This window comes from Athene cunicularia (genome assembly GCF_003259725.1).
Source record: "Athene cunicularia isolate RWA chromosome 26 unlocalized genomic scaffold, athCun1 chr26_part2, whole genome shotgun sequence".
Lineage (NCBI taxonomy): Eukaryota > Metazoa > Chordata > Aves > Strigiformes > Strigidae > Athene > Athene cunicularia.
This window is the reverse complement of record NW_020799137.1, coordinates 2,494,455-2,505,701: the sequence shown is the minus strand read 5'-3', so window position 1 is coordinate 2,505,701 and position 11,247 is coordinate 2,494,455. Positions and strand designations below refer to the sequence as shown.

At 60.1% G+C, this 11,247-nt stretch overlaps 1 protein-coding gene across 6 annotated transcripts; it reads left to right on the top strand.

The window, feature by feature from the left end:
• The first annotated feature begins 267 nt into the window (after positions 1-267).
• LOC113489017 (lymphoid-restricted membrane protein-like) lies at positions 268-10,389 on the top strand. 6 transcript variants are annotated; one of them, XR_003399999.1, is made up of 17 exons: positions 269-495; positions 776-3,051; positions 4,177-4,217; positions 4,297-4,450; positions 5,312-5,358; positions 5,786-5,883; positions 6,018-6,084; positions 6,386-6,461; positions 6,696-6,723; positions 7,358-7,498; positions 7,611-7,742; positions 8,039-8,186; positions 8,680-8,732; positions 9,344-9,394; positions 9,521-9,599; positions 9,689-9,802; positions 10,131-10,248. XR_003399999.1 is itself a non-coding variant. In XM_026864499.1 (17 exons), exons 2-17 carry the CDS (start codon positions 2,843-2,845, stop codon positions 10,288-10,290), a joined length of 1,602 nt encoding a protein of 533 aa, XP_026720300.1. In that variant the 5' UTR covers positions 269-495; positions 776-2,842; the 3' UTR covers positions 10,291-10,389. The 6 variants fall into 6 exon arrangements, 5 of the variants coding, with proteins under 5 accessions (XP_026720303.1, XP_026720304.1, XP_026720300.1 ...); XM_026864499.1 differs by having other exon boundaries at positions 9,517-9,599; positions 10,131-10,389; XM_026864500.1 differs by having other exon boundaries at positions 270-495; positions 5,786-5,862; positions 6,021-6,084; positions 9,517-9,599; positions 10,131-10,389.
• The last annotated feature ends 858 nt before the right edge of the window (positions 10,390-11,247 follow it).

The following is an 11,247-nucleotide window of genomic DNA, read 5'->3' as shown; positions in this document are numbered from 1 at the left end:
AACTGAACCAAAAGAAGCAAAAAAATTCTATCTTGTCTGGTTTTTTGCCAACAACCTTTTAATCATAATAAGAAAATTCTGTGCTTCCTCGGGTAGTCTGGTGGCTGCCAGGTCCCTGTCAGCTGGGGAGGCCAGGGCCACATGAAGATGAATTTGCTGGAGGCCTGGGGTTGCCTTATGGTTGGGCCCCCTGCACAGACCTAATAAATCACATTTGCCGCCGCATCAGCAGTAGCAGCCTGTGTCGCTCTGAGCAGCTTTCCTCTGAGAAGTAGATAATCCAGATGACCACGGTCTCTGCGATCTGAGCTGCAAATTCAGCTCAGCCTCAGGAGGAGCCCTGGGCAGATGCTGTCGCAGTAGGCTGCTGTGTGACCGGTGGGACCTTGCTGGAAGGAGCCACAAGGGGCAAAGCCAGAGCCCACAGCCCCTTGCTGCCACTCACCGCTCTGGGCTGGAGATCTCCCAGCAGTCTCGTTCATCTCCACTGGACAGGTCTGTGCAGGGGAAGCTGGGCTGCTTTTGCTTCTTTGAGGCCCCATGATACTTAGATTGTAATCATGATTTAGATGCTCTCAGGTTAAAAATAAGAATACAGGAAAATCCCTGAGTGCTTTTAGGAAATGCTTTTAGAGGGTCTTTCAATGGGATGGTTTGCAAAGAGGGACGCTGCCTCTTATTGAACCCCTCAACATGTGTGTGGGAGGGAATAGAGGAGTTTTTGAGCAGAAAAGTTCTATTCTGATGTGAGGAACGAATGCGATGGTGTCCTTAGGTTTGTGTACCCCCACGGAGCGACTTGCTGCAGCCATGGACCTGCCAGGACTGCCAGGCTGCAGAGCCTGATCTGCTGCCTGCCTGGTGCCAGGCTCTTGGGAACAAAGCAGGGGCTCTGCAGGGACAGGGACAGTGGGACCAGGCTGTGTTGATGGCAAGGCACTGCTGAATGCAAAAGTTTCTGTCCTCCATCCTGGTTTTGTACCCTCTGTCTGCTCATCGTCATGCTTTGTAGGGGCTTTTACTTCTGTGCCCTGCTACAGGAGCCTTGGCTGTGGGCTCTGTTGAGGAAAGACCTCGTGTTTGGCTAAGTAAAGCACTCAACAATAAAATATAGACCCGTGTGCCCAAGGGCAGGGGAAGGTCCTCAAGGAGGGGAATGGCATCAGGGCGATGGGCCACTGGGCTCTATCTGTTGAGTGTCAGCCCAAAGGAAGGGTCTTCTCATCTGCCTGGGTCTCCCCTTTCTGAAATGAAGAGGTGAAGAATTCATCTGCCTGAAGAATTCACCTGCATTTTGAGATACCAGTGAGCTGGGAAAGCAATGGGGGTAAGGGGCAGGGGGAAAGCTCCGCTGCTCGGGGTTATCACTGCTGCACAGCACCCAGGCTCGGCTGGATGTGCTCACCTGTGGGATTGATCTGGCCCTGCCAGTGCAAGCCCTGAGCATTCTCATGCTCAGGCCAGGCGACCTGCTCACTCTAGGAAGTGTGTCTCAGCAAATCCTTCTCTAAAAAGAAGCACAAGTGGCCAACCCTTGTGCCTGGAAACTCTTGGAGAGGGACAGCAAACAGGCATGGGGAAGAGAGGAAATCACAGGGAAGATATTTTAAAGAAAGGCAGAGGATATATAAGAATATAAGGTGACAATGCCACTCCACCTTTCGGCATGTCTGGTGTCTTCCTGGTGCTGGTGGTGTGAACTTAGGATGTGTTAATTGTCATTAATTGGTGCTAATCATGCATACCACAGCTTGTGTTGCTAGGTATTTGTGTTACAGGAAAAACAGCATGGGAATTTGGGGCTATTCTCCTACAGTGACTCATGATTTCTCAGCAGTTCTGATCTTGGGTCAGGTCTGGGCAGGAGGTTTTTGCCCCAAGAGAAGAAAACCCATCCCTGGAGCTTCAAGGACGTTTGAAATCCTGACCTGGTGGTGACCATTGGCCATTTCCAAAGCCTCATCCCACCGTGGCACAGCACAGGTTCCTACTTCAAAGCTGCAGATGGGCTCTCTCAGCCCTCCCTGGCTGCTCCCTGGACCTGGGGCCGCATCCTGCACTCTCAGCAGATGGGCATGAGACTGAGCCAGCCCTGCCCCGAGGCTGGGAGATGCTGTTTGCTGGCTGACTTCTCAGGGCTTAAGAGATTTGCAGACCCCAAGGACCTGCCTTATTCCTCATGGTACATCAGGGTCCCCGGGCATGGGGGGACTAACAGCGGCTGCCTGCCCACAGCCTGGTCCTCTGTAGTGCTGAGCATCGAGTCTGACTCCACATAAGCTCATTAGGGGAAGGAAGCAGCTTTAGAGGATGTGATGGATTTGAGCAAAGGAGTCGGGCAGGGAAAGGGGCATGGGAGTAATGGCTGGGGGGAAAGTGGGGCTGCTAAGGGGGGCAGAAGGGATGGGGGTCCTGGGCAGAGTGGCTTCCCTGCATCATCAAATATGATGCTACAGGGGTTCCTTGTCAGCCATCCTGGTTTAGCCTGGTGCTGTGCCACCCAGGAAGGCATGGGGGATCCCCCATCTACATGGAGGTCCCAAGTGCCACCACCCTGCCCTGAGCCTCCTGCCAGGGAGATGCTGAGACTCGGGTCTGCTCCGCTCTGCAGACGCCGGGCACGGAGGGAGCAGTCGTGGTCTCTCCCAGCTCTGGGTAACAGCTCTCAACTCCAAAGTGCGGGTGCAGGATCCAGCCCCACACCAAAATCAGAGGTCGCCTGGCCACCTGCAAACCGTTCAGCCCGCCCCGGCCCGCGCAGGGAGCTCCCAGCCGTTCTCATGCATGTCCTTTAAAGGCCTTCTCGCATCGAGCTCTCCTCTGGCAGATCCTTCTGCTGCAGATGCAGTCGCTCTCCCCTCCAGGGAGAATCTGCTGCCGGCAGCTTTCACCGTGTGGGGCCTCGGCACCCCCCAACCCTCCATCTGCCAGCCACGACGCATCCCCTGGCCCCCCTCCCAGGTCTGCCCGGGACCTGACAGCACCGAGTGCCAGGTCTGAGCTGGGTGGCCCCAGCATCTGCCTTCGGCTGCTTGAGACAAGTTCAGGCAGGTAATGACCCGGGGACTGTTTGGTAAAGTTGCCAAGCTGAGGGAAAGCACTTGGTCTGGCTTCCCAGGGGGTTATTTGTGCCACTCTGGGCAAACAAGCTGTGTGCCTCTCTATTTTCATCCGTAAAACAAAGATAAGGAGCTAGTGTAAAGCTGTCTAAGCTGTAGTAAATCTGTAGGCTGCAGGGTCTGCTGTGACTGTTGTGGAGCAAGTGCTTTGCAGCAGGGACCAGCCCTCGGGAAAACTGATGCTGTGATGAGTTTGGCTGGACCCTGGTGACCGGGGGCTGCCAAGCCCCTAGGCAGAGGTGTCAGGGACAATTTCGAGTGTATAGGCATGAAATGGGCTTGTTTTGACAGATGCCAAGTGCTGTTCGCCTTTACACCTCTATCAGTGCTGAGCAGGCTCTGGGAGACGGGTGATGGTCCCACTTGGCACAGGGATGATGACCCTGCTTGGTGCTGGGGTGATCTAGACTGAGCTTGGCTGAGGCTCTACACAGGCATGGGGGGCTTCAAGCTGTCCCTGCTCTCTGTCCCCTTAAATCTCTGCTGCATTTCATCTCCCTGCCAAAAAAAAAAAAAATCTTTCAGTCCCATAACTGCATGTCCATGGGCACAGCTCCCGAGGAGACGTATCCTGCAGGAGAGTCCCTTCTGCACAGGGGCTTTACCCTGGGCTGGGAGAGGGGCTCTGTGGACTTTCTGCCGTTTTTTTCTGATTTTTAAGCATTGCAAACCAGCTTAAATGTAGACATCCAAGATCCCTTGGACTCGGGAATCTCTTCTACTTGTCTATCTGAGAGCTGGCCTGGCAGGGGGGTGCTCGCGGGTTGGCCTGTCCCCTGCCTGGGGTACAGTGGGTTGCTCCAGCTCTGCACTGGGTGCTCGCACTAGTAGGTGGGTGCAAACTTATCTCCCCCCACGGAGATGACCCACATCACGAGCCCCAAGCAAGAATCACCCCATGGGAGGGAAACGGGGGCGGCGAGTGGGAAAGTCCACCCTCAGCACTGCACAGAAATGGGCTTGTATTAAATTCCTCGTTCGCCTCGCTCCGTGCCCGCCTGAATCCCAGCAGCATCCTCCTGAATTGCAGCGGGCCTCCCCACCTCTTTTCCCACAGATGCCTCCACGCTAAGCAGAGGAGCTTGGAGCTCCTGCTGGGTGAGAAAATGCTTTAAAAATATAACATTTAGAGGCGTTCTCCCATCTGCGCGCAGCTAATATGTGTCTCTCATGATAGGTGTGCTGGTCCTGGAGCCTCCGCGCTTTGCAAATGAAGCCGCTCGCAGGGACCTCGCTGGGAGAGGGGTAGAGGAGGCACAGGGACTCGCTCAGGGGTGCCGCCGGCAGCAGCGGCAGAGGACGAGCTGCCGACCCAGCCCCTCGCCTCGGAGGTATGTGCATGGAAGGCTCACTCCATGGCTCTCGGGGTGCCAGCGAGGATGGGACAGGGACAGCAGTGCCAGGCAAGGGGGGGACACCGACTGGAGCATCACCCTGCTCTGAGACACTGAGCATCATTCCAGCGCACTGCTCCTGGGGAACAATCCCCATGCTTGCAGAGAAGAGAGTTTGGGGGAGGAAACCCTATGCAGGAGCAAAGTTTGAGGGTTCAAACCCTTTTCCAGGTGGGTGCTGAGCTTCAGCACGAGACTGCAGAGGGCTGTTTGCACGGCAGCCACTGTATCTCATGCACAGGCAACCTGCCATCCCTGACCTGGGATGCCACAGAGCTGCCAGACTTCCTTGCACCCAGGACAGCGTTTTGGGGTGGTGAGACCGTCCCAATGCACTTTTGGGGGGCAAGAGCATGTGCCAAGGCCTGCCATCCCCATGGCAGTGATATGAGATGGTGCCTGGGCTCTGCAGGCAGCTGGGTTTGTTGTGATGCCTGTGAAGAGACCGGCTCACAGCAAGGTCCTCTTGGCAGCCAGGGAAGAAAAAAAATAAAATAATAATGTGCTGAGGAGAAGCACGGCCGTGGGCCGGTGACTCATTGCTGGCTGGAAACGGCTTCAGCGGGCTCCTCGGTGGCGGCTCTGCGGTGGCTGCAGGAGCGGAGGGGGCTGCTGCGCCCGTGCCAGGGAGAGCGGGGACAGGGACGGAGCGAGCTGCAGAGGATGCTCGGAAAGGACCCAGGTCCGGAGCAGCATCCCGTTGAGGGGTGCCGTGGTGGCTGGGTGAGAGCAGAGGGGGTGGGATGCTGCCTCTGCTGCTGGAGTTTCTTTGGGGTTTACACAGGCTTCTCTCTGCAGGGAACAGCAGGCAGAGCTGGCCGGGCTCCCTGCATCTCCGGATGAAGGTAAGGGCAGCCCAAGGTGGGGATGGGGGGAAAAGGGTGGGTTTTGCACCCTCCCTCCGTGAACAACACTGCATGGGTCCCACAGGAGGGTGTCCCCTGGCCTGGCAGCACCTGCTGGCAACCCCACACCCCTTCCGGCCCTGGGACCCCGACCCTGTCCCCTGGATCTGTTTTGACAGCTGTAACCCATAACCCACACACTGCACCAGACCCCTCACCCTCCTCCCCCAGCCCTGGCCCAGCCTGGCTGCAGCTCCCTGAACCACACAGGGGTATTTTGGGGGGCACCTGCCAGCCCACGGACTCCCTGGGATCCTGCAGGCTTCTTCAAAAATGCCAGCAGTGTTTCTGGGGGTCTCCCTTAAAGTGGTGTCAGGCTGGGGAGGAGATGCTACTGCCCAACTCCCACCACCCTTTCTGTCCCCAGGGAGGATGAGTAGTCCCCAGGAGCACCCAGATGGGGTTTTGGCCAGGAGCAAGCAGAGCGTGGAGCATGTCGGCGAGGTGAGAGGGACAGGAGGGCAACAGCTTGGGTGGGCCCTTCCCTCCCCATTCCCTTGGACTTGGCTGGACCCCCAGCCTCTCGGGGTGCTCTTTTTGAGATGGCGCCCAGCACCGGGGAGGGCTTTGCTCCAACAGTGCCCTTGTGCCCCCCCCCCCAGGTGCCAGGCATGGACAGGCAGGAGCTGGCTGTGCGCACCAGGGAGAGTGATGGGACCGAGGAAGGTGGGTGAGTCCCCATCCCACACCCCAGCTGGGTCCCCTTAGGGGAAGGCTTGAAGTAGCTGGGGACGAGCGCATGGGGACAGTGTGGCCTGATGGGAGTCATCTCCCTGGGGGAGATGACATGGGGAAGGGGGGACTGGCCTGGGGGGGGCTGAAGCCCCCTTGATGCGGGGGGAAGGATTGGGACAGTCCCACACCATGGGCACCTGCTCCCTGCCGGGACAGGAGGGCAGAGGGAGGAGCAAAGGCCAAGGAAAAGCCTTCATGTGGTCTCTCCTGTGGCATTCCTGCCTCCCTGCAGATGCAGAAACCCCGGAGGAGCTGCTGCTGAGTCTTCCCAGCGAGCTCTCCATGCTGGAGAGACTGGGCTTGCACAGGTGAGACCAGTGACCACCTGTGTCCCTCTGGTGGCTATGGGACAAGGGGGTCCCTTGTCACCAAGTCATCCAGGGATTGGACTTTCCTCCTTTTCCACTGCACAAGAGCCACTCTTCAGGCAAGAGACACTTGGGTCCCCACTTCTGGTGGTGGCTGGCACCCCTGGGAGCAGATCAAGGGCATTTTCAGTCCCCATGGTGCCTCCATCCCTGACAGCACTTTTCTTTCTGCAGGGTGGCTTTGACGGAGCAGGACGTGGAGGTGAGGGCTGCTGGGGGCTGCAGGTGGGCTGGGGAGGGGGGACAAGGAAGAGACGCCTCTCTGGCTCACAGTCCTGGGGCTGTGCCCTGCTCCTGGCTGCCCTCCAAGCACCGCAGTCCCCTGGCAGCTGCCTTCCAAATCCCTTTCCCGGTGATGCTGTTGGCATTCGGAGGCAGCTGCATTTCCACGGCAAGATGAGCCCGTCCTCTGTGCGCCCGGCAATCCCACAAATTGTTCTGCAGCTCGTCGAGAGCACCCTTAGCCAGGGAGGTGGTGGAAGCTGCACTAATAAAAATAATTTTCCTGTGAGTGCCAGGGCTGAGTCAGGCTCCACTGTCAGCCAGGACCTGCAGGGAGGGCTGGCGTCTGCCCGGCGCGTGCTCTTGCCAGGAGGGGTTGGGATTTCCATGCGTTATCGGCTGCCTGGGGGACGTGTCTCGGTCGGGCTGGCACCTCACGGGGACTGTCCCCAGCATGCAGCAGCCTAACGGGTGCTGAGGGAAGGCAAGTGCCTTTGTACTGCCCTGAGTGGTGTCTTGCTAGGGGGTCTGTCTGTGCCTTGGGGACAGCAGCACGGGGCTCTGGTGACTGCCTCTTCACCCAATGTCCCACCTCTCACCCTCCCGCCCTGCAGGCAGCTTTTGCCCACCTAGCCCTGGCTTTTCGCTGCGATGTGTTTACCCTGCGGCAACGGATGCAGGTGGAGAAACGGGCCAGGGACGCGGCAGAGGAAAACATCCAGGAGGAACTGGGGCAGTGCCGGGCTGCCCTGGAGGTAGGTGGGCACAAGGGCCAGTGGGCTGGCATCTGCTGGGGACATCCAGCCCCAGAGGGGTTTGGACAACTCAAAGTCCTGGCTCTGGCAGCGCCATCCTCTCCCTCCACAGAGGCTGGGCCCTTCCTGCACTGACATGGGCTGCAAGGAGACGTTGGAGCAGCTGCAGTGCAGCCTGACTGTGCTGGCGGCCGCTGTCGAGCGGGCAACCACTGCCGCTGAGAAGCTGGGGGCTGTACATCAGGTCTGTGCACAGCCTGGGACTCCTGCCAGGCTGGGAGAGACAGAGGGTGCTGTGACTGGGCTTGGGGACGCACGACTGGGCTTGCTGGGGTCTGTCCCTCCTCCTCGTGGTGCTGGAGTTGAACCTCCTGTTTGCACGTACTGGGGTGCCAGGGATCTGCCTGCCCTGGGGAGCAGGAAGGGGACACGATGGCATCCCCTGGGTGGAGGCACTGTGGGATGCACAGTGAGGGACTGGCTGGGTTAGGGACTGGGAGATGGGGGGGGGGTCTGATCCCCCATCCTGCCTGGCCGCAGGAGGCCCGGATGAGCCGCGCGGCGGAGGTGATGGTCCAGCACGTGGAGAACCTGAAGCGGCACCACATGCGGGAACACGCGGAGCTGGAGGAGATGAAGCGCCTGATCCAGCAAAACTCCCGCAACCGGCAGCTGGCGGAGACCCAGGGTGAGGTGGGCTCTGCCGCTGGGGCCCGCGCGGGGTTTGCATGGGGCAACCCTGCGGGATTTGGTCCCAAAGCCCTCCAGGGGGCCACTGTGACCCCGTGCCGCAGAGCTGGCGGGTTGTGCAAGCCAGGGACCGGGGGTGGGTGACAGCTGGGACCTGATGACAAATGTGAGGGGCCGCTGTAACAGCACACGCAGCGTGGGAGCAGGTGCTGGTGGCCAGAGAGCTGTTGTCCCGTGGCCCAGCTGGGAATGCGGGGCTGGGGGGCACGGGGCACACAAAGGACGCTCTGTCCCTTGTCGCCAAACCCCAGGCACGCCGTCGCCATGCATGCGAGAAAGGTCCCCCCAGCCGGGGCACCTCTGTGACTTGTGCCAAGCACAGAGCACGTGGCCAGGACAGCTTTTGATGGGAGGGAGGTTTGAAACCATTTCTGCATCATCCCAGCCTTAGTTTTTGGGGGTGATGTAAAGCTGCTTCTCTTTGCTCCCAGATGACACAGAGCCACGGCTGAGGCCTCACCCCCTGATGCGAACTTTCCAGCAGGTAACTGGTCCCAGTTCAGCAATCCTGGAGCTGACCCCCCTTGCCTGGTGGTCCCCACACATACCTGCTAGTCCCCGGGCCACTCCTGCCAGCTGCTTGCTGCGGGCAAGGTCTGCTAGAAATGCTGGGGCTGAGGCGAAAATGTAGGGGCGGCCTCAGAGTGCTGCGGGGAGACAGGGTGCCCAGGGTTGGGGAGACAGGGTGCCCAGGGTTGGGGGCTGCTTGTCCAGGAGATCTCAGGCAGGTCCCTCTGCATTGCAGGGTCATAGCACGAGAGCTGCAGGCTTGGCTGTTCTCTAGCACCAGCTCGAATTCGGCACTGATTCCCCTACAGCTCAAGAGGTAGGGGAGCGCTCGGGGAGGGGTTTAGGCAGCCCCACCAGCACGGCTTGAAGCAGCAAGGACAGGCACAAACCTCTTGGCTTTGACCTTCCCTCATCTCACCAGCTCTCCGGCTTCCCCACTTAGCGCCAGGGCCAGCGGGAGGCTGGCAGCATCCCTTCTCCTCCTTGGTGTCCCTTGCCCGTGCTGGGGAGGCGATGGGGAAGGAGGGGATGTGGAGCACGGGGAGGCAGACGCCACAGTGCTCATCCCCAGCCCCTCCGTTGCAGGGGTCTGTGCGCCGCAGAGTCAGCATCGCCGTCATCCCCAAGCAGCTCTTGGTAAGGACACGCGTTGGGGGGGGGAAGGACAGGAGCTGTGCCCTGCTGTTGGACACGTGTCCCCAAGCTCGGTGCTACCGGGGCTCTGGGGCCCCACTGATGCTCCCACCTTCGGTGCCCAGCCAGGTGCCGGTCCTGACAGCCGAACAGCCCTGGCCAGCGAGCTGGAGAGGGAGGGGGCCCAGCGCCGGCCCAGCACCCAGAGGTAACCACAGCGGGTGGCGGGGAGGCCACGGCACTGGCTGCTGCTGGCCCACGGGGGACGGCACAGCACCCCGTCCTCTCCCTCCCCAGGAGTGAGCTGGAGCCGCAGGGCCAGGGCAGCGCTGTGACCGGGGAGCTGGTGGCAGAGGCAGATGGCAGAGGCTCCAGTGCAGGGGACGAGGAGCTGGAGCAGCTTGGGCTGACGTGAGCAGCACCCTGCATGTGCCCAGCATTCCCCCCTGACACGGCTGCTGGACTCTCTGTGGTCCCACAGTGGCCAGCATTTAGGAACCGGGCTTGGGGATTTGGTGATGGAAGCCTGGGATGTTGCTTGGCTGCCCCATCTCAACTCTGCCTCAGTTTCCCCGGTGCACTGCAGGTCACCAGTGCCCTTCCCAGGCTTGTTGCATTTGGGTTTGCAAAACAACCTGTGAAGTTTGGGGTTAAACACCCTCCTCATCCCCAGCGGGGGCAGAGGTGGGATTTGCTCTCCCCCCGGAATGATGAGTGTCCATGGTTGCCTTCTCCCCAGGTCCAAGGGGTCCCCGGCGGAGCTGTGGCGGCCATGGCTCTTCCTCCCGCAGCACTACTGGCTTTTTTTCTGGCTGCTTCTCCTGAGCATCGCCTTCCTCCTCCTCATCCGTGTCCTGGAGCTGCAGCGGCTGCAGCCTGCAGCATCGTTCAAGGCCTAGCCGGGACGAGAAGGCAGCCAAGAGGCACCCGCTCTCTGTTGCTGCTCCTTCCCTGTGCCATAAAACACCAAAACCCTAGAATAATAAAATTGGAGGAAAAATGGGAGATTTTTAGTGCTGGAGCAGAGGGGAACATCCTGTGCTAGGATCTGAGGTTTTGCTGGAGACAGTTTACAGGCATGAAGGGCTCAGGGAGCTGCAGCAGCCCTCGCTGGTGCTGTGAGTTTGCCCATTCTCTCAGCACACCGAGGGGTGCAGGGATGCCACCGCATGTCCCCCTGCGCTGGGGACAGAGACCGGGCTGCCCACGGCCACCAGGTTTGCATGAGAAACGTGTCCCACTGTGCTGGCCAGGCGACCTCTGTCCCTGCTGCCTGGGGAGCTGTAATTAAGATCTAATGCTCATTTGCTGCTGCCCAGGGGACAAAGCTGGGGCTGGAAGGAGCAGGTCAGTGTTCAGACTTTCCCATGGCACCACAAAGGGCTCACAAACAGAGGGAGCTGTTTCCGACCGCTCCGGCAACCTGGGAAAATCGCTTGGTTTGACGCAGACGCCCCGTTTCCGCGTCCGCCCCGGCCTCTCGGAGCCCCAAAACGCGGGTGGGCTTGGCTGCACCCACAGCCGGCAGCTTTGCAGGGGGCTGCTGGGCTCAAAACACACCGGCCGAGCTGCTGAGGGGGGCCATGGTGGGGGGTTGTACACCGGGACCCCCAAGAAGAGACCCGAGGGGGCCACGGGACGGAGCAATGGAGGTGCTGGGGGGCCGGCCCCACTGGCCGCCGCCGCCACGGGTGACTCACGGGCGGCCGCCGACATAACCCCCGCCCTCCGGGCCAGCTCGCCCCGTGTCCCTGAGTCACCGTCCCCAGCCTCGTGGCAGGTTGTCCCCGTGCGTCACTGGCCCACGAGCCCCTTCGCCGTGACGCCCGCCCCGGCACGTGGCAGGTGGCCCGCAG